Below are 20,433 nucleotides of genomic sequence, written 5' to 3' on the forward strand. Positions count from 1 at the left end.
CAGTTACACTGTATACAGTCCTGTGTGTAATCAGTTACACTGTATACAGCCCTGTGTGTGTGATCAGTTACACTCTATACAGCCGTGTGTGTGATCAGTTACACTGTATACAGCCCTGTATGTATAATCAGTTACACTAGTAGCCTGTTGCCAACGGGGTGCCTCCACGATGGGGAGAGCACCACACCACCCTGATAAATAACCCCTTAAGTCCCACTCGGTTGCGAGTATTGGAACATAGACAGGGAAACAACAGGGTGGCCCCTTTTGTCAATGTCTAACTCAAGGTGCGAGTATTGCGATCATGACAAGGGCTTGCAAAGGCAGGCTTCCACCCACAAACAGCCGTTTCGGGGTTTTTGCCCCTCGTCAGTGTGGGGTAGGATTCTGGCTAGTTGGGGCAATGAAAAATCAACCAACAAAACACAGTAATCAGTGAACTCAAGGAGAACAGCGAAAAAAATTCCAATGAAGTATCAATCAAGAGTCTCCACTGATGCCCCCAAAAATTTAAATATGCAAAACAAGAGTCCGTGGAGTGTGTGTGTATGATCAGTGACACTGTATACAGCCGTGTGTGTGTGATCAGTTACACTGTATACAGTCCTGTGTGTGTGATCAGTTAAAGTATAAGATACAGACTGACTTTGCAGTCTGTATCTTCATGGTTAGACTAACAGGGTCAGTCAGAACGACATACAGAGCGATCTCCCGCTGTATAGCCAGAGATCACCGTGTATTCACAGAGCGGAGGGCAAAGGCTCATGGGAGCCCTTCCCGCCGCTCAGCGGAGCCCTTCCCGCCGCTCAGCATGCCGGGAGTTTCCTGTCGCACGCCGGCGCGTAACAGTGAAGGAAAATATGAATAAATGAAGAACAGGGCCACAAAATTATATAGTTTCAAAAATTGTTTAAAAAGGAAAATGAATTGAATGCAGGAATATAAAAAAAAAAAAAGCCTGCCGTGATTGGTTCTTTAACACAGGAGGATTATTGAGCAATAAAATTGTTATATCATTCAAATGTGAGAGTCCATTTACACAGGAAGATTAGCTGACAGATTATCTGCCAAAGATTTGAAGCCAAAGCCAGGAATGGATTTGAAAAGAGGAGAAATTTCAGTTTTTATGACCTGATCTCTGTTTACAGTCTGTTTCTGGCTTTGGCTTCAAATCTTTGGCAGAATCTTTGTGTAAATTGGACCCTTAGCGTTAATCTTCTGGTGTAAACGCGGCAGCGATCAAGCTACATCATTGATCGCATCTTTGGAGTCGACCATTGTACAGTATATAGAGACCATCACATTAAGAAGATGATAAATCACCAAGAAAAAAAACCCTCACTTGTCGTTCACTAAACAAGCGATTTATCCGCCCATCACCCAGATGATCCAAGAGTAGATGGGACGAGGGTTTATGACATCATCACACAGGAGACGGCACCGGGGCGAGGGTTTATGACATCATCACACAGGAGACGGCACCGGGGCGAGGGTTTATGACATCATCACACAGGAGACTGCACCGGGGCGAGGGTTTATGACATCATCACACAGGAGACGGCACAGAAAAGGCAAAAAGAATTTATTAAGCTGGAGAGACTACTCCCCCCAACATGTCCACAGAGAACACTGCTGGAGTCTTCCACCACAAGGAGGCGCTGCTGTACACAGGACTATCTGCATGGGAGGCCTCCCCCGGCTCAGTAAGTAAGTGAACCCTGTGATTTGCATAGATACATAGGATCTGACACCCAACGACCCTTCACATCTGGACGTCCACAGTTGGGGGAGGTAGATGATGGGGGTGATGATCCCACAGAAGACACCAGAAACCCAAAACCAGAGATATCCTAACAGTCGCTGACATCTGATTGATTGGCGCATCCATCCTCACCAAGCCGATCACTTCCGGGCCTGCTCATAGTTGGCGTTAAACCAGTCACACGTTTCCTGGACGGCTGTGGGGAGAACACAAGAGATCAGTGACTGGACAGAGGAGCGAGACATTACCAGGTGGGGGAGGGGGACACAAGGCAGGAAGACCCGCCATGACACCTGTAAGAGCCGGTCCACAGGATTCCGACAACCCCGACCACCACTATCCTCAGCAATAGTCATAGGAGACGCCAACCAATCGTACAATTGTTTTGAAGAAAGAAAAAAAAATCTATTTCCTTTCTACAGCTTTTATACAGAGCCATGTGTCGCCATGGTAACAGACTACAAACTAACCTATTGTAGTCTGATTTCGCAGCCACACTCCATTCAATCTCTGTAACCTGACCTGTGACAGAACTAAGGACTTCCAGCATGTCCCAACCACTGATGACTATAAGGGAATGCTAGGAGTTGCTGCCGAACACTGTACAAAATGCAGGATCAGACTACATAGAGCATGTTGTCTGTTACCATGGAGACCACAGACAGAGACAAAATGGTAACAGACCATGTAAGAAGTTTTTTTTTCTCGTTCACTCTATGGAGATGTCCGAGTGGCGCCCCCTGGTGTTCAGTCACTTACCCTGCTTAAATGGGGTGTACGTGAAGTCGGGCCGGTATTTCCGCAGTTTGCTGTTGCTCGCAGTCTTCTTGAATTGTCCGTCAGATTTTGTGCTGTCAAACTGAGCGCAAGGTTAAGAGAAACGAACATGGAGGGGACGGGGGGCATCGCAACAATGACTGGATCGTAAGTACTGGGATTACAGCTCTGGAGGCGAGCAGAGTGTGGGGTGCGGGATTACAGCTCTGGAGAAGAGCAGATTAAGTACTGGGATTGCAGCTCTGGAGGCGAGCAAAGAGTAAGTACTAGGATTACAGCTCTGGAGATGAGCAGAGTGTGGGGTGCGGGATTACAGCTCTGGATATGAGCAGAGTGTAAGTACTAGGATTACAGCTCTGGAGGCGAGCGGAGTGTAAGTACTGGGATTGCAGCTCCGGAGGTGAGTGGCGTGTAGCAGGGTCTCCTTTTTGTTCACAGGATACAATAATTTCACCCTTGAAGGCCATGGCGGACACTATGCTCTCTGCCGCCTCCTTGATGGAGACCTCGTCCTCCTCCCCCACTGTAACACACACACAGGTTATTATACCAATAAATTACATTTTATATATACATATACACACAGGTTATTATAAGTGTGTGTTATTACAACCGCACCGGAGAGGATGATGGGATCCACCTCGTCGTATTCCCGCAGCACCCAGATAAAGAGGCGAGCGAGATCCTGGAGGAAGGAGAAACACAACAAAAAGTGACTGCAGCTATAGTGCGGGGTGTGCTCTGTGTAGACAGAGGTGTCTTTCCCTACTTGTTCAGTGTCTGCACAATGATCTCACTGGTGTTATACATTCTGTGATATGTGATGTTACCAACCACCAGCAGAATAGTGAGCACAGCTCTGGAGTATAATACAGGATGTAACTCAGGATCAGTAATGTATGTACACAGTGACCCCACCAGCAGAATAGTGAGTGCAGCTCTGGAGTATAATACAGGACCAGTAATGTATGGACATTGGCTGCACCAGCAGAACTCACCAGAGAATAGATAAATTGCCGCCGTGGTTTCCCGGTGCCCCAGATGGAAAGTGCGGAACCATTTTCTGTAATCACAAGTTACATTTGGGTTATTTAGCCACCGGTCATCACCAGAGGGAAGGGGGGGGGCAGCTTACCTTTAGCCAGATACACTTTGTGGATGAGTCCCGGCAGGACGTGACCGTCCTCAATGTTGAAGTTATCGTAGGGACCGAAGACGTTAGTGGGGATGACGGCGGTGAAGTTACATCCGTGCTGCTGGTGATAAGCCCTGGGGGGAGGGGAGACGGCAGTCACTGACCAGGAGATACATACAGGCTATCACTATGGCTGCAACTATGACGACATCCGGACTCAGTTACCCCGCAGGCGTCGGCCCCTCTCACGTCCACCCTCACCTGTTCTGGACGTCAATCATCCTCTTGGCGTAGGAATAGCCGAAGTTGGAATCATGCGGAGGCCCATTGTGAATCTGCAGGGGAGATGGGGATGAGCGGAGAGAGCGACAGGCGGACATACCCCAGGGGGCGCCCTCCACTTACCATGGTCTCATCAATGGGGTAGGTGGTCTTGTCTGGGAAGATGCAGGTGGAGAGGCAGGAGACGACCTTGTGGACCCCCAGCTCGTAGGAGGTATGCAGCACATTGTCATTAATCTGAAGGTTCTTCCTCTAGGAAAGAGAACACAGCTGCTACTACAACTCCCAGCGGATCTCACAGCGGATACCCCTCCCATCACCCCACATCAGAAACCTCTCCCCCCCAGCCACATCCCACCCGGCAGACCCCCCTCTTATACCACCTTTGTGCTGTGGAAGAGTCTTACCAGAAAATCCAAGTTAAACTTCATGTTACGGAAAAGTCCCCCGACCATAGCGGCCAAATGGATGACATGTGTGGGGCGGAGCATCTCAAACAGCGCCCGAGTGTCCGCAGCATTCCTGCAAAGTGAGAGAGGAAAGACCACTAATGACTACAGACCATGTACCGTGGCGGCCACACACACACACAGGCGGCCACACACACACACAGGCGGCCACACACACACACAGGCGGCCACACACACACACAGGCGGCCACACACACACACAGGCGGCCACACACACACACAGGCGGCCACACACACACACAGGCGGCCACACACACACACAGGCGGCCACACACACACACAGGCGGCCACACACACACACAGGCGGCCACACACACACACACGCGGCCACACACACACACAGGCGGCCACACACACACACAGGCGGCCACACACACACACAGGCGGCCACACACACACACAGGCGGCCACACACACACACAGGCGGCCACACACACACACAGGCGGCCACACACACACACAGGCGGCCACACACACACACAGGCGGCCACACACACACACAGGCGGCCACACACACACACAGGCGGCCACACACACACACAGGCGGCCACACACACACACAGGCGGCCACACACACACACAGGCGGCCACACACACACACAGGCGGCCACACACACACACAGGCGGCCACACACACACACAGGCGGCCACACACACACACAGGCGGCCACACACACACACAGGCGGCCACACACACACACAGGCGGCCACACACACACACAGGCGGCCACACACACACACAGGCGGCCACACACACACACAGGCGGCCACACACACACACAGGCGGCCACACACACACACAGGCGGCCACACACACACACAGGCGGCCTCACACACACACAGGCGGCCTCACACACACACAGGCGGCCACACACACACATTCTGCACTCACGTGAGGTCGGCGTCCTTGGAGGATAAGAAGATCCATGTCTCGTCCGGTCGCCCCTCTCCGTCCGCTATCACCCTCTCGATCGCTCTCCCCACCAGCCCCGAACCGCCCGTCACCAGAATCCGCTTTGGTTTATTTTCTGCCATTGTGGTTTATCCTATGGAAAATAATAGTCGCGGCTCATCTTACTCCACCCCCGTCACATAGCACCAAATGGCTCCACCATCACCCCCACGTCACATGGCAGCAGAAATCCCATTACTATTAAAGGGGTTCTCCAACATTGGGAAAACATGGCTGTTTTCTTTATGAGACAGCGCCACTCTCGTCTCCAGGTCATGTGCCTTCCCCCCCACACACACACTTCTCTCCGCCCGACCCATAGACTCCATTCTATGGTCAGACAGATTCCGCCTCCCACCCCCCCAAAGAATGACCATAAAATGGAGTCTACGGAGAGCAACGGAGTCAGCAGCAAGTTATCCGCCCGGATTCCGTAGAGTGAACGTGCCCTAACGCTGGAGAACCCCTTAAAGGGGAACTCCAGGTAGAAGTTAAAAAAAATGAAAATTCTGCAGAAGCATAACGCATTACTTACTTGTCTATCCCACTTTCAAAACTACCAAAGATCCATTTGGTTGGGGGAGGGGTTGGGTCTGTTTTGTGTTTCTGTCCTTCCAGGCCAAGCAGTTCCCAGAATACAATGCTTTCCCTCAGCTGATCATCACAGTCCCCCACCCATTACAATCAGTAAAATTAGTGCTGCACCTGCTTCTGGCCGGTCAGAGATGGTGAATCACTCAGGGGATTGGGTGATCCAGCCGCGCCTCCTGTGACATCACACTCTGCCCCCTGTCTGCATCATCAGCCTGTGCTCAGCAAACACACACAATGTGAGACAGAGGCATGGAGGATTTGTCTCCTAAGGTGGGAGAGCAGAAGGAGCAGGAGACAATGAATTGGCACAGAGGCTTTTTTTTCCACTTCCTGGATTTCTATCAGCTGCCAGTGTGGCAGAACCGTACAGATACAGTAACACATTGTACAGACACATCTATAGAACTTTATAAAAAACAAGTTCTTCTTATCCGGAGTTCCCCTTTAAGTCTTGTAATGCAGCATCCCCCATTACTTATTTCCCCACAGATCCTGAATTATGAATAAACCTCTACTGCTCGCTATTATCAGCCACTGCAGTCACTATATGGTGGGTGACATGGCATGCTTGTACCTGTAGTCCCACCCTGTAGCCTGGTGAGGCGTTCTGCATTCTTCTCCCAGGACTGAGGGTAACACTTTCCGGGAGGAAGGAGGAGACAGCAGAATAAGGGTAGGGATCACTGGATCCATACAGCAGACCTGCAGGACCTCTGCTTACAATCAGTGAATAGAAACACCTCCATATATACTGAGCAAGGCTGAGGGTCTGTCACAGATGCATCCAGTAACCACTGACCAGAGAGGAGGGGAAGCTGCTGTGTCATTAACTGACATGGCTGATACCAGAGAGTAATAGATTGTATATACCTGTCCTACAGTCACCTCCCCCCCCAGCCTGACATGGCTGATACCAGAGAGTAATAGATTGTATATACCTGTCCTTCACTCCCCCCCCCCCCCCAGCCTGACATGGCTGATACCAGAGAGTAATAGATTGTATATACCTGTCCTACACCTCCCCCCCAGCCTGACATGGCTGATACCAGAGAGTAATAGATTGTATATACCTGTCCTACAGTCACCTCCCCCCCCAGCATGACATGGCTGATACCAGAAAGTAATAGGTTGTATATACCTGTCCTACAGTCACCTCCCCCAGCCTGACATGGCTGATACCAGAGAGTAATAGATTGCATATACCTGTCCTACAGTCGCCTCCCCCCCCCCCAGCCTGACATGGCTGATACCAGAGAGTAATAGATTGTATATACCTGTCCTACACCCCCCCCCCCCAGCCTGACATGGCTGATACCAGAGAGTAATAGATTGTATATACCTGTCCTACAGTCACCCCCCCCCCCCAGCCTGACATGGCTGATACCAGAGAGTAATAGATTGTATATACCTGTCCCCCCCCCCCCCCCCCCAGCCTGACATGGCTGATACCAGAGAGTAATAGATTGTATATACCTGTCCTACAGTCACCCCCCCCCCCCAGCCTGACATGGCTGATACCAGAGAGTAATAGATTGTATATACCTGTCCTACAGTCACCTCCCCCCCAGCCTGACATGGCTGATACCAGAGAGTAATAGATTGTATATACCTGTCCCCCCCCCCCCAGCCTGACATGGCTGATACCAGAGAGTAATAGATTGTATATACCTGTCCTACACCCCCCCCCCCCCCAGCCTGACATGGCTGATACCAGAGAGTAATAGATTGTATATACCTGTCCTACAGTCACCCCCCCCCCCAGCCTGACATGGCTGATACCAGAGAGTAATAGATTGTATATACCTGTCCCCCCCCCCCACCCTGACATGGCTGATACCAGAGAGTAATAGATTGTATATACCTGTCCTACAGTCACCCCCCCCCCCCAGCCTGACATGGCTGATACCAGAGAGTAATAGATTGTATATACCTGTCCCCCCCCCCCCCAGGCTGACATGGCTGATACCAGAGAGTAATAGATTGTATATACCTGTCCTACAGTCACCCCCCCCCCCCAGCCTGACATGGCTGATACCAGAGAGTAATAGATTGTATATACCTGTCCTACAGTCACCTCCCCCCCAGCCTGACATGGCTGATACCAGATAGTAATAGATTGTATATACCTGTCCCCCCCCCCCCCAGCCTGACATGGCTGATACCAGAGAGTAATAGATTGTATATACCTGTCCTACACCCCCCCCCCCCCCAGCCTGACATGGCTGATACCAGAGAGTAATAGATTGTATATACCTGTCCTACAGTCACCCCCCCCCCCCAGCCTGACATGGCTGATACCAGAGAGTAATAGATTGTATATACCTGTCCCCCCCCCCCCAGCCTGACATGGCTGATACCAGAGAGTAATAGATTGTATATACCTGTCCTACAGTCACCCCCCCCCCCCCCAGCCTGACATGGCTGATACCAGAGAGTAATAGATTGTATATACCTGTCCTACAGTCACCTCCCCCCCCAGCCTGACATGGCTGATACCAGAGAGTAATAGATTGTATATACCTGTCCTACACCCCCCCCCAGCCTGACATGGCTGATACCAGAGAGTAATAGATTGTATATACCTGTCCTACAGTCACCTCCCCCCCCAGCCTGACATGGCTGATACCAGAGAGTAATAGATTGTATATACCTGTCCTACAGTCACCTCCCCCCCCAGCCTGACATGGCTGATACCAGAGAGTAATAGATTGTATATACCTGTCCTACACCCCCCCCCCCAGCCTGACATGGCTGATACCAGAGAGTAATAGATTGTATATACCTGTCCTACAGTCACCCCCCCCCAGCCTGACATGGCTGATACCAGAGAGTAATAGATTGTATATACCTGTCCTACAGTCACCTCCCCCCCCAGCCTGACATGGCTGATACCAGAGAGTAATAGATTGTATATACCTGTCCTACAGTCACCTCCCCCCCCAGCCTGACATTGCTGATACCAGAGAGTAATAGATTGTATATACCTGTCCTACACCCCCCCCCCAGCCTGACATGGCTGATACCAGAGAGTAATAGATTGTATATACCTGTCCCCCCCCCCCCCCCCCCAGCCTGACATGGCTGATACCAGAGAGTAATAGATTGTATATACCTGTCCCCCCCCCCCCCCCCAGCCTGACATGGCTGATACCAGAGAGTAATAGATTGTATATACCTGTCCTACAGTCACCCCCCCCCCCCCCCAGCCTGACATGGCTGATACCAGAGAGTAATAGATTGTATATACCTGTCCCCCCCCCCCCCAGGCTGACATGGCTGATACCAGAGAGTAATAGATTGTATATACCTGTCCTACAGTCACCCCCCCCCCCCCAGCCTGACATGGCTGATACCAGAGAGTAATAGATTGTATATACCTGTCCCCCCCCCCCAGCCTGACATGGCTGATACCAGAGAGTAATAGATTGTATATACCTGTCCTACAGTCACCCCCCCCCCCCAGCCTGACATGGCTGATACCAGAGAGTAATAGATTGTATATACCTGTCCCCCCCCCCCCCCAGGCTGACATGGCTGATACCAGAGAGTAATAGATTGTATATACCTGTCCTACAGTCACCCCCCCCCCAGCCTGACATGGCTGATACCAGAGAGTAATAGATTGTATATACCTGTCCTACAGTCACCTCCCCCCCCAGCCTGACATGGCTGATACCAGAGAGTAATAGATTGTATATACCTGTCCTACACCCCCCCCCAGCCAGACATGGCTGATACCAGAGAGTAATAGATTGTATATACCTGTCCTACACCCCCCCCCCCAGCCTGACATGGCTGATACCAGAGAGTAATAGATTGTATATACCTGTCCTACACCCCCCCCAGCCTGACATGGCTGATACCAGAGAGTAATAGATTGTATATACCTGTCCTACCCCACCCCCCCAGCCTGACATGGCTGATACCAGAGAGTAATAGATTGTATATACCTGTCCTACAGTCACCTCTCCCCCCAGCCTGACATGGCTGATACCAGAGAGTAATAGATTGTATATACCTGTCCTACACCCCCCCCCAGCCTGACATGGCTGATACCAGAGAGTAAGAGATTGTATATACCTGTCCTACAGTCACCTCCCCCCCCCCCAGCCTGACATGGCTGATACCAGAGAGTAGTAGATTGTATATACCTGTCCTACACCCCCCCCCCAGCCTGACATGGCTGATACCAGAGAGTAATAGATTGTATATACCTGTCCCCCCCCCCCCCAGCCTGACATGGCTGATACCAGAGAGTAATAGATTGTATATACCTGTCCTACACCCCCCCCCCCAGCCTGACATGGCTGATACCAGAGAGTAATAGATTGTATATACCTGTCCTACACACCCCCCCCAGCCTGACATGGCTGATACCAGAGAGTAATAGATTGTATATACCTGTCCTACAGTCACCCCCCCCCCAGCCTGACATGGCTGATACCAGAGAGTAATAGATTGTATATACCTGTCCTACAGTCACCCCCCCCCAGCCTGACATGGCTGATACCAGAGAGTAATAGATTGTATATACCTGTCCTACACCCCCCCCCCAGCCTGACATGGCTGATACCAGAGAGTAATAGATTGTATATACCTGTCCTACACCCCCCCCAGCCTGACATGGCTGATACCAGAGAGTAATAGATTGTATATACCTGTCCTACCCCCCCCCCCCAGCCTGACATGGCTGATACCAGAGAGTAATAGATTGTATATACCTGTCCTACACCCCCCCCCCAGCCTGACATGGCTGATACCAGAGAGTAATAGATTGTATATACCTGTCCTACAGTCACCTCCCCCCCAGCCTGACATGGCTGATACCAGAGAGTAATAGATTGTATATACCTGTCCTACACCCCCCCCCCAGCCTGACATGGCTGATACCAGAGAGTAATAGATTGTATATACCTGTCCTACACCCCCCCCCCCCCCCCCAGCCTGACATGGCTGATACCAGAGAGTAATAGATTGTATATACCTGTCCTACAGTCACCCCCCCCCCCAGCCTGACATGGCTGATACCAGAGAGTAATAGATTGTATATACCTGTCCCCCCCCCCCCAGCCTGACATGGCTGATACCAGAGAGTAATAGATTGTATATACCTGTCCTACAGTCACCCCCCCCCCCCCCAGCCTGACATGGCTGATACCAGAGAGTAATAGATTGTATATACCTGTCCTACAGTCACCCCCCCCCCCCCAGCCTGACATGGCTGATACCAGAGAGTAATAGATTGTATATACCTGTCCTACAGTCACCTCCCCCCCCAGCCTGACATGGCTGATACCAGAGCGTAATAGCTTGTATATACCTGTCCTACACCCCCCCCCAGGCTGACATGGCTGATACCAGAGAGTAATAGATTGTATATACCTGTCCCCCCCCCCCCCCAGGCTGACATGGCTGATACCAGAGAGTAATAGATTGTATATACCTGTCCTACAGTCACCCCCCCCCCCCAGCCTGACATGGCTGATACCAGAGAGTAATAGATTGTATATACCTGTCCTACAGTCACCCCCCCCCCCCAGCCTGACATGGCTGATACCAGAGAGTAATAGATTGTATATACCTGTCCTACAGTCACCTCCCCCCCCAGCCTGACATGGCTGATACCAGAGAGTAATAGATTGTATATACCTGTCCTACACCCCCCCCAGCCTGACATGGCTGATACCAGAGAGTAATAGATTGTATATACCTGTCGTACACCCCCCCCCCAGCCTGACATGGCTGATACCAGAGAGTAATAGATTGTATATACCTGTCCTACACCCCCCCCAGCCTGACATGGCTGATACCAGAGAGTAATAGATTGTATATACCTGTCCTACCCCACCCCCCCAGCCTGACATGGCTGATACCAGAGAGTAATAGATTGTATATACCTGTCCTACAGTCACCTCTCCCCCCAGCCTGACATGGCTGATACCAGAGAGTAATAGATTGTATATACCTGTCCTACACCCCCCCCCAGCCTGACATGGCTGATACCAGAGAGTAAGAGATTGTATATACCTGTCCTACAGTCACCTCCCCCCCCCCCAGCCTGACATGGCTGATACCAGAGAGTAGTAGATTGTATATACCTGTCCTACACCCCCCCCCCCAGCCTGACATGGCTGATACCAGAGAGTAATAGATTGTATATACCTGTCCCCCCCCCCCCCCAGCCTGACATGGCTGATACCAGAGAGTAATAGATTGTATATACCTGTCCTACACCCCCCCCCCAGCCTGACATGGCTGATACCAGAGAGTAATAGATTGTATATACCTGTCCTACAGTCACCCCCCCCCCCAGCCTGACATGGCTGATACCAGAGAGTAATAGATTGTATATACCTGTCCTACACCCCCCCCCCCAGCCTGACATGGCTGATACCAGAGAGTAATAGATTGTATATACCTGTCCTACACCCCCCCCCAGCCTGACATGGCTGATACCAGAGAGTAATAGATTGTATATACCTGTCCTACCCCACCCCCCCAGCCTGACATGGCTGATACCAGAGAGTAATAGATTGTATATACCTGTCCTACCCCACCCCCCCAGCCTGACATGGCTGATACCAGAGAGTAATAGATTGTACATACCTGTCCTACAGTCACCTCCCCCCCCCCAGCCTGACATGGCTGATACCAGAGAGTAATAGATTGTATATACCTGTCCTACAGTCACCTCCCCCCCCCCAGCCTGACATGGCTGATACCAGAGAGTAGTAGAGGACACTGATCAGGCAGCACAGTGAGGGGATGGGCTCTGCACGTGTACTGTCCCTTTAAGACGCCACAGTCCCCCGTCCCGGGTCTCCCGCACAGTACACACCGGTCACTCAGCACACGGTACCGCACAGCTCACCTGTCACCTGTTGCCAAATCTCCGTCATTCAATCCAGCGGCAGCACTTCCGGGTGTGACGTGTCAGGTGCATGCCGGGAGCTGTAGTCCGGACACACCCCCTTATTAACCCTCGCAGTGCTGGCGGGAAGTCACCTGCAGCTAATATGGGAATTATATCTTATATCACACACCTGTGGCTGCTCTCCCCTCATATTATATCCCACCTGATAGTATAACATCCCCCCCCCATGATGTAATATTATATCCCACCTGATAGTATATCTCCCCCCCCCATGATGTAATATTATATCCCACCTGATAGTATATCTCCCCCCCCCATGATGTAATATTATATCCCACCTGATAGTATATCTCCCCCCCCCATGATGTAATATTATATCCCACCTGATAGTATAATATATCCCCCCCATGATGTAATATTATATCCCACCTGATAGTATAATATATCCCCCCCATGATGTAATATTATATCCCACCTGATAGTATATCTCCCCCCCCCATGATGTAATATTATATCCCACCTGATAGTATAATATCCCCCCATGATGTAATATTATATCCCACCTGATAGTATATCTCCCCCCCATGATGTAATATTATATCCCACCTGATAGTATAATATATCCCCCCCATGATGTAATATTATATCCCACCTGATAGTATAATATATCCCCCCCATGATGTAATATTATATCCCACCTGATAGTATATCTCCCCCCCCATGATGTAATATTATATCCCACCTGATAGTATAATATCCCCCCATGATGTAATATTATATCCCACCTGATAGTATATCTCCCCCCCCCATGATGTAATATTATATCCCACCTGATAGTATATCTCCCCCCCATGATGTAATATTATATCCCACCTGATAGTATAATATATCCCCCCCATGATGTAATATTATATCCCACCTGATAGTATATCTCCCCCCCCCATGATGTAATATTATATCCCACCTTATAGTATATCCCCCCCCCACGATGTAATATTATATCCCACCTTATAGTATATCCCCCCCCACGATGTAATATTATATCCCACCTTATAATATATCCCCCCCACGATGTAATATTATATCCCACATGATAGTATATCTCCCCCCCCATGATGTAATATTATATCCCACCTGATAGTATATCTCCCCCCCCCCAATGATGTAATATTATATGTCACCTGATAGTATATCTCCCCCCCCCAATGATGTAATATTATATCCCACCTGATAGTATAATATCCCCCCATGATGTAATATTATATGTCCCCTGAATGTGGTCCGTGCACCAAAGATTTGCAATGGATGGGATTAACAAACAGTACAGATACCCTGTGAGGCCGTGTCAGTACAGATACCCTGCGAGGCTGTGTCAGTACAGATGTACAGATACCCTGCGAGGCTGTGTCAGTACAGATACCCTGCGAGGCTGTGTCAGTACAGATACCCTGCGAGGCTGTGTTAGTACAGATACCCTGCGAGGCCGTGTCAGTACACATACCCTGCGAGGCCGTGTCAGTACACATACCCTGCGAGGCCGTGTCAGTACACATACCCTGCGAGGCCGTGTCAGTACACACACCCTGCGAGGCTGTGTCAGTACAGATACCCTGCGAGGCTGTGTTAGTACAAATACCCTGCGAGGCTGTGTCAGTACAGATACCCTGCGAGGCCGAGTAAGTACAGATACCCTGCAAGGCCGTGTCAGTACAGAAACCCTGCGAGGCTGTGTCAGTACAGATAACCTGCGAGGCTGTGTCAGTACAGATACCATGCGAGGCCGTGTCAGTACAGAAACCCTGCAAGGCCATGTCAGTACAGATACCCTGCGAGTCTGTGTCAGTACAGATACCCTGCGAGGCTGTGTCAGTACAGATACCCTGCGAGGCTGTGTCCCTACAGATACCCTGCGAGGCTGTGTCAGTACAGATACCCTGAAAGGCTGTGTCAGTACAGATACCCTGCGAGGCTGTGTCAGTACAGATACCCTGCGAGGCCGTGTCAGTACAGAAACCCTGCGAGGCCGTGTCAGTACAGAAACCCTGTGAGGCTGTGTCAGTACAGATAACCTGCGAGGCTGTGTCAGTACAGATACCATGCGAGGCCGTGTCAGTACAGAAACCCTGCAAGGCCATGTCAGTACAGATACCCTGCGAGTCTGTGTCAGTACAGATACCCTGCGAGGCTGTGTCAGTACAGATACCCTGCGAGGCTGTGTCCCTACAGATACCCTGCGGGGCTGTGTCAGTACAGATACCCTGAAAGGCTGTGTCAGTACAGATACCCTGCGAGGCTGTGTCAGTACAGATACCCTGCGAGGCCGAGTAAGTACAGATACCCTGCGAGGCTGTGTCAGTACAGAAACCCTGCGAGGCCGTGTCAGTACATATACTCTGCGAGGCTGTGTCAGTACAGATCCCATGCGAGGCTGTGTCAGTACAGATACCATGCGAGGCTGTGTCAGTACAGAAAACCTGCGAGGCCGTGTCAGTACAGATACCCTGCGAAGCCGTTTCAGTACAGATACCCTGCGAGGCTGTGTCCCTACAGATACCCTGCGAGGCTGTGTCAGTACAGATACCCTGCGAGGCTGTGTTAGTACAGATACCCTGCGAGGCTGTGTCCCTACAGATACCCTGCGAGGCTGTGTCAGTACAGATAACCTGCGAGGCTGTGTCAGTACAGATACCCTGCGAAGCTGTGTCAGTACAGATACCCTGCGAGGCTGTGTCAGTACAGATAACCTGCGAGGCTGTGTCAGTACAGATACCCTGCGAGGCTGTGTCAGTACAGATACCATGCGAGGCTGTGTCAGTACAGATACCCTGCGAGGCTGTGTCAGTACAGATACCCTGCGAGGCTGTGTTAGTACAGATACCCTGTGAGGCTGTGTCAGTACAGATACCCTGCGAGGCTGTGTCAGTACAGATAACCTGCGAGGCTGTGTCAGTACAGATAACCTGCGAGGCCGTGTCAGTACAGATACCCTGCGAGGCCGTGTCAGTACAGATACCCTGCGAGGCCGTGTAAGTACAGATACCCTGCGAGGCCGTGTCAGTACAGATACCCTGCGAGGCTGTGTCCCTACAGATACCCTGCGAGGCTGTGTCCCTACAGATACCCTGCGAGGCTGTGTCAGTACAGATACCCTGCAAGGCTGTGTCAGTACAGATACCCTGCGAGGCTGTGTCAGTACAGATACCCTGCGAGGCTGTGTTAGTACAGATACCCTGCAAGGCTGTGTCAGTACAGATAACCTGCGAGACTGTGTCAGTACAGATAGACCACTTTTCTGAGACCTAACCGGTCACTCGTCCTGATCCCCCCAGACAGTCAGAATTGTCTCCAGATCATCCATGTTTTGTCCACGTCACCTGTCTTTGGTTTTAATCTTATGGCTGCTGGGTGCAGTACTTGTCCCGTCCACCAGATGGCGCCGCATCTCCTGTGTCCGTGATGAACCCGGAGGTCAGCGGTGAAGGAAGCGGCGCTGCGGTTCGCGGCGTCTGATCCGAAAACTATTAACTCGCCCTTCCCGTCCCTACACATCAGTCAGGGATAATTGTTTGGGGGTTTGATGGGGTCCTGTGGGGGTTACAGGGGGGAGAGGGGTCGGCTAATCCGCCTAAGGAGGCCGGGATGACAGCGTCCCCTCTGACCCCTGGGACGCAGCTGCCGCCTCTCCGGAGCTCGTTACCATGACAATAGTAATGGCCTCGGCTCCGTAATCGCAGATTAACAACCTGGGTGGGATCAGCAGCTAAACCCATTGCTCATCTGCAGCGCCCCCCTGTGGTCACAGTGTGTAACACCCCACAGGGGAGGCTGCAGCCCATTTGTGGCCCCTATGGACGGGCTGGTGAGGGCCCGGTGCCAGGAGCTGTAATCAAAGAGCAAGAGAAACAGTTCAGCCAGAGGCGGTGGATATGTCGCAGCCAACACGGACGCCATAAATCCGCACTAATAGTCTGTTCCCGTGGTGGAACTGTGATTGCTGGGAACAACCAGATACTGGGAGACCCTCACAGATGGGGAGAGATACCGGGAGACCCTCACAGATGGGGAAGGATACCGGGAGACCCTCACAGATGGGGACAGATACCGGGAGACCCTCACAGATGGGGAAGGATGCCGGGAGACCCTCATAGATGGGGAAGGATACCGGGAGACCCTCACAGATGGGGACAGATACCGGGAGACCCTCACAGATGGGGAAGGATGCCGGGAGACCCTCACAGATGGGGGACGGATACCGGGAGACCCTCACAGATGGGGAGAGATACCGGGAGACTCTCACAGATGGGGAGAGATACCGGGAGACCCTTACAGATGGGGAAGGATGCCAGGAGACCCTCATAGATGGGGACAGATACCGGGAGACCCTCACAGATGGGGACAGATACAGGGAGACCCCTTATAGATGGGGACAGATACCGGGAGACCCTCACAGATGGGGACAGATAGAGGGAGACCCCTTATAGATGGGGACAGATACTGGGAGACCCTCATAGATGGGAATGGATAACGGGAGACCCTCACAGATGGGGGACGGATACCGGGAGACCCTCACAGATGGGGAACGGATACTGGGAGACCCTCATAGATGGAGACAGATACCGGGAGACCCTCATAGATGGGGACACATACTGGGAGACCCTCATAGATGGGGACAGATACTGGTAGACCCTCACAGATGGGGACAGATACTGGGAGACCCTCATAGATGGGGACAGATACTGGGAGACCCTCACAGATGGGGACAGATACCGGGAGACCCTCACAGATAGGGACGGATACCGGGAGACCCTCACAGATGGGACGGATACCGGGAGACCCTCACAGATGGGACGGATGCCGGGAGACCCTCATAGATGGGACGGATGCCGAGAGACCCTCATAGATGGGGACAGATACTGGGAGACCCTCACAGATGGGGACAGATACCGGGAGACCCTCACAGATGGGGACAGATACTGGGAGACCCTCACAGATGGGGAAGGATGCCGGGAGACCCTCATAGATGGGGACAGATACTGGGAGACCCTCACAGATGGGGAAGGATGCCGGGAGACCCTCATAGATGGGGACAGATACTGGGAGACCCTCACAGATGGGGACAGATACTGGGAGACCCTGACAGATGGGGACGGATACTGGGAGACCCTCACAGATAGGGACAGATACTGGGAGACCCTCACAGATGGGGACAGATACTGGGAGACCCTCACAGATGGGGAAGGATGCCGGGAGACCCTCATAGATGGGGACAGATACTGGGAGACCCTCACAGATGGGGACGGATACTGGGAGACCCTCACAGATGGGGACAGATACTTGGAGACCCTCACAGATGGGGACGGATGCCAGGAGACCCTCATAGATGGGGACAGATACCGGGAGACCGTCATAGATGGGAGGGATACCGGGAGACCCTCATAGATGGGGAGAGATACCGGGAGACCCTCACAGATGGGGACGGATACCGGGAGACCCTCACAGATGGGAGGGATACCGGGAGACCCTCACAGATGGGGAGAGATACCGGGAGACCCTCATAGATGGGGAGAGATACCGGGAGACCCTCACAGATGGGGAAGGATGCCGGGAGACCCTCATAGATGGGGACAGATACCGGGAGACCCTCACAGATGGGGACAGATACTGGGAGACCCTGACAGCTGGGGACAGATACAGGGAGACCCCTTATAGATGGGGACAGATACCGGGAGACCCTCATAGATGGGAATGGATAACGGGAGACCCTCACAAATGGGGATGGATACCGGGAGACCCTCACAGATGGGGGACGGATACCGGGAGACCCTCATAGATGGGGGACGGATACCAGGAGACCCTCACAGATGGGGACAGATACCGGGAGACCCTCACAGATGGGGACAGATACCGGAAGACTCTCATAGATAGGGACAGATACCGGGAGACCCTCATAGATGGGAAGGATACCGGAAGACCTTCATAGATGGAGGACAGATACCGGGAGACCCTCATAGATGGAGGACAGATACCGGGAGACCCTCATAGATGGAGGACGGATAGCGGGAGACCCTCACAGATGGGGATGGATACCAGGAGACCCTCATAGATGGAGGACGAGTACCGGGTGACCCTCATAGTTGGGGAGAGATACCGGGAGACCCTCATAGATGGGGACGGATACTGGGAGACCCTCACAAATGGGGACCAATACCAGAAGACCCTCATAGATGGGGACAGATACCGGGAGACCCTCATAGATGGAGGACAGATACCAGGAGACCTTCACAGATGGGGATGGATACAGGGAGACCCTCATAGATGGAGGACGAGTACCGGGAGACCCTCATAGATGGAGGACGAGTACCAGGAGACCCTCATAGATGGGAAGAGATACCAGGAGACCCTCATAGATGGAGGACAGATACCGCGAGACCCTTATAGATGGAGGACAGATACCAGGAGACCCTCATAGATGGGGGACAGATACCGGGAGACCCTCACAGATGGGGATAGATACCGTGAGTCCCTCATAGATGGGGATGGATAACGGGAGACCCTCACAGATGGGGACGGATACCGGGAGACCCTCACAGATGGGGGACGGACACCGGGAGACCCTCATAGATGGGGGACGGATACCGGGAGACCCTCACAGATGGGGACAGATACCGGGAGACCCTCACAGATGGGGACGGATATCGGGAGACCCTCATAGATGGGGACGGATACCGGGAGACCCTCATAGATGGGGACGGATACTGTGAGACCCTCATAGATGGAAGGGATACTGGGAGACCCTCATAGATGGGGAAGGATACCGGGAGATCCTTATAGATGGGGGACGGATACCGGGAGACCCTCACAGATGGGGACAGGTATTGGTAGAGCCCCATAGCCCTCATAGATGGGGAGGGATACCGGAAGACCCTCATAGATGGGGACAGGTATTGGTAGACCCCCATAGCCCTCATAGATGGGGAGAGATAACGGGAGACCCTCATAGATGGGGACAGGTATTGGTAGACCCCCATAGCCCTCATAGATGGGGAGGGATACCGGAAGACCCTCATAGATGGGGATGGATACCGGGAGACCCTCATAGATGGATGACAGATCCTGGGAGACCCTCATAGATGGGGAGGGATACCAGGAGACCCTCGTAGATGGGGAGGGATACTGTAAGACCCTCATAGATTGGGATGGATACCAGGAGACCCTCATAGATGCATGACAGATCCTGGGAGAACCTCATAGATGGGGATGGATACTGGTGTAGCAGGCCAGATTAACCCCCGTCCAGATTATACCCAGGGTGTAACATAGCCTAGACCAGAGTATACCCATCCAGGCCAGAATATATCCATCTAATGTTGAACCAGGCCACAGTATACCCCGGGGGATAAACTATATACCTGGGGGTGTAAAACAGCCTAGGCCATGCTATATCTCTCTGGGCCATAATGTTATTACTTCACTGGTTTTCTCACCCAGGGGTGTAACATAGCCTAGGCCATACTATAAACCTGGGGACAGTCTAGCCCAGGCCACAATATACTACGGGGGATAAACTCTATGAGGGGGATTTATCAA

General features: G+C 52.0%; 1 protein-coding gene across 3 annotated transcripts; it reads right to left on the minus strand.

The window, feature by feature from the left end:
* Positions 1–1,565: 1,565 nt before the first annotated feature.
* On the minus strand, positions 1,566–16,479 carry GFUS (GDP-L-fucose synthase). 3 transcript variants are annotated; one of them, XM_069956983.1, is made up of 11 exons: positions 16,221–16,479; positions 5,319–5,472; positions 4,364–4,478; positions 4,080–4,208; positions 3,936–4,009; positions 3,675–3,808; positions 3,538–3,602; positions 3,158–3,224; positions 2,983–3,062; positions 2,522–2,621; positions 1,566–1,958 (listed from the first exon to the last, which is right to left on the minus strand). In XM_069956983.1, exons 2-11 carry the CDS (start codon positions 5,459–5,461, stop codon positions 1,903–1,905), a joined length of 963 nt encoding a protein of 320 aa, XP_069813084.1. In that variant the 5' UTR covers positions 5,462–5,472; positions 16,221–16,479; the 3' UTR covers positions 1,566–1,902. The 3 variants fall into 3 exon arrangements, with proteins under 3 accessions (XP_069813084.1, XP_069813082.1, XP_069813083.1); XM_069956981.1 differs by lacking the exon at positions 16,221–16,479 and adding an exon at positions 12,844–12,927; XM_069956982.1 differs by lacking the exon at positions 16,221–16,479 and adding an exon at positions 6,084–6,237.
* Between the last annotated feature and the right edge of the window lie 3,954 nt (positions 16,480–20,433).

This window comes from Dendropsophus ebraccatus, chromosome 2, assembly GCF_027789765.1.
Source record: "Dendropsophus ebraccatus isolate aDenEbr1 chromosome 2, aDenEbr1.pat, whole genome shotgun sequence".
Classification (NCBI taxonomy): domain Eukaryota; kingdom Metazoa; phylum Chordata; class Amphibia; order Anura; family Hylidae; genus Dendropsophus; species Dendropsophus ebraccatus.

What these genes read in the sequence shown, in the direction of transcription:
- GFUS (XM_069956983.1), bottom strand. Translation starts at nt 5,461, where the DNA reads ATGGCAGAAAATAAACCAAAGCGGATTCTGGTGACGGGCGGTTCGGGG. An exon ending in ACCCCATTGATGAGACCATG is followed by an intron (nt 4,010 to 4,079) that starts GTAAGTGGAGGG and finishes TCTCCCCTGCAG; the next exon opens with ATTCACAATGGGCCTCCGCA. An exon ending in GGCAATTTATCTATTCTCTG is followed by an intron (nt 3,225 to 3,537) that starts GTGAGTTCTGCT and finishes TCCTTCCTCCAG; the next exon opens with GATCTCGCTCGCCTCTTTAT.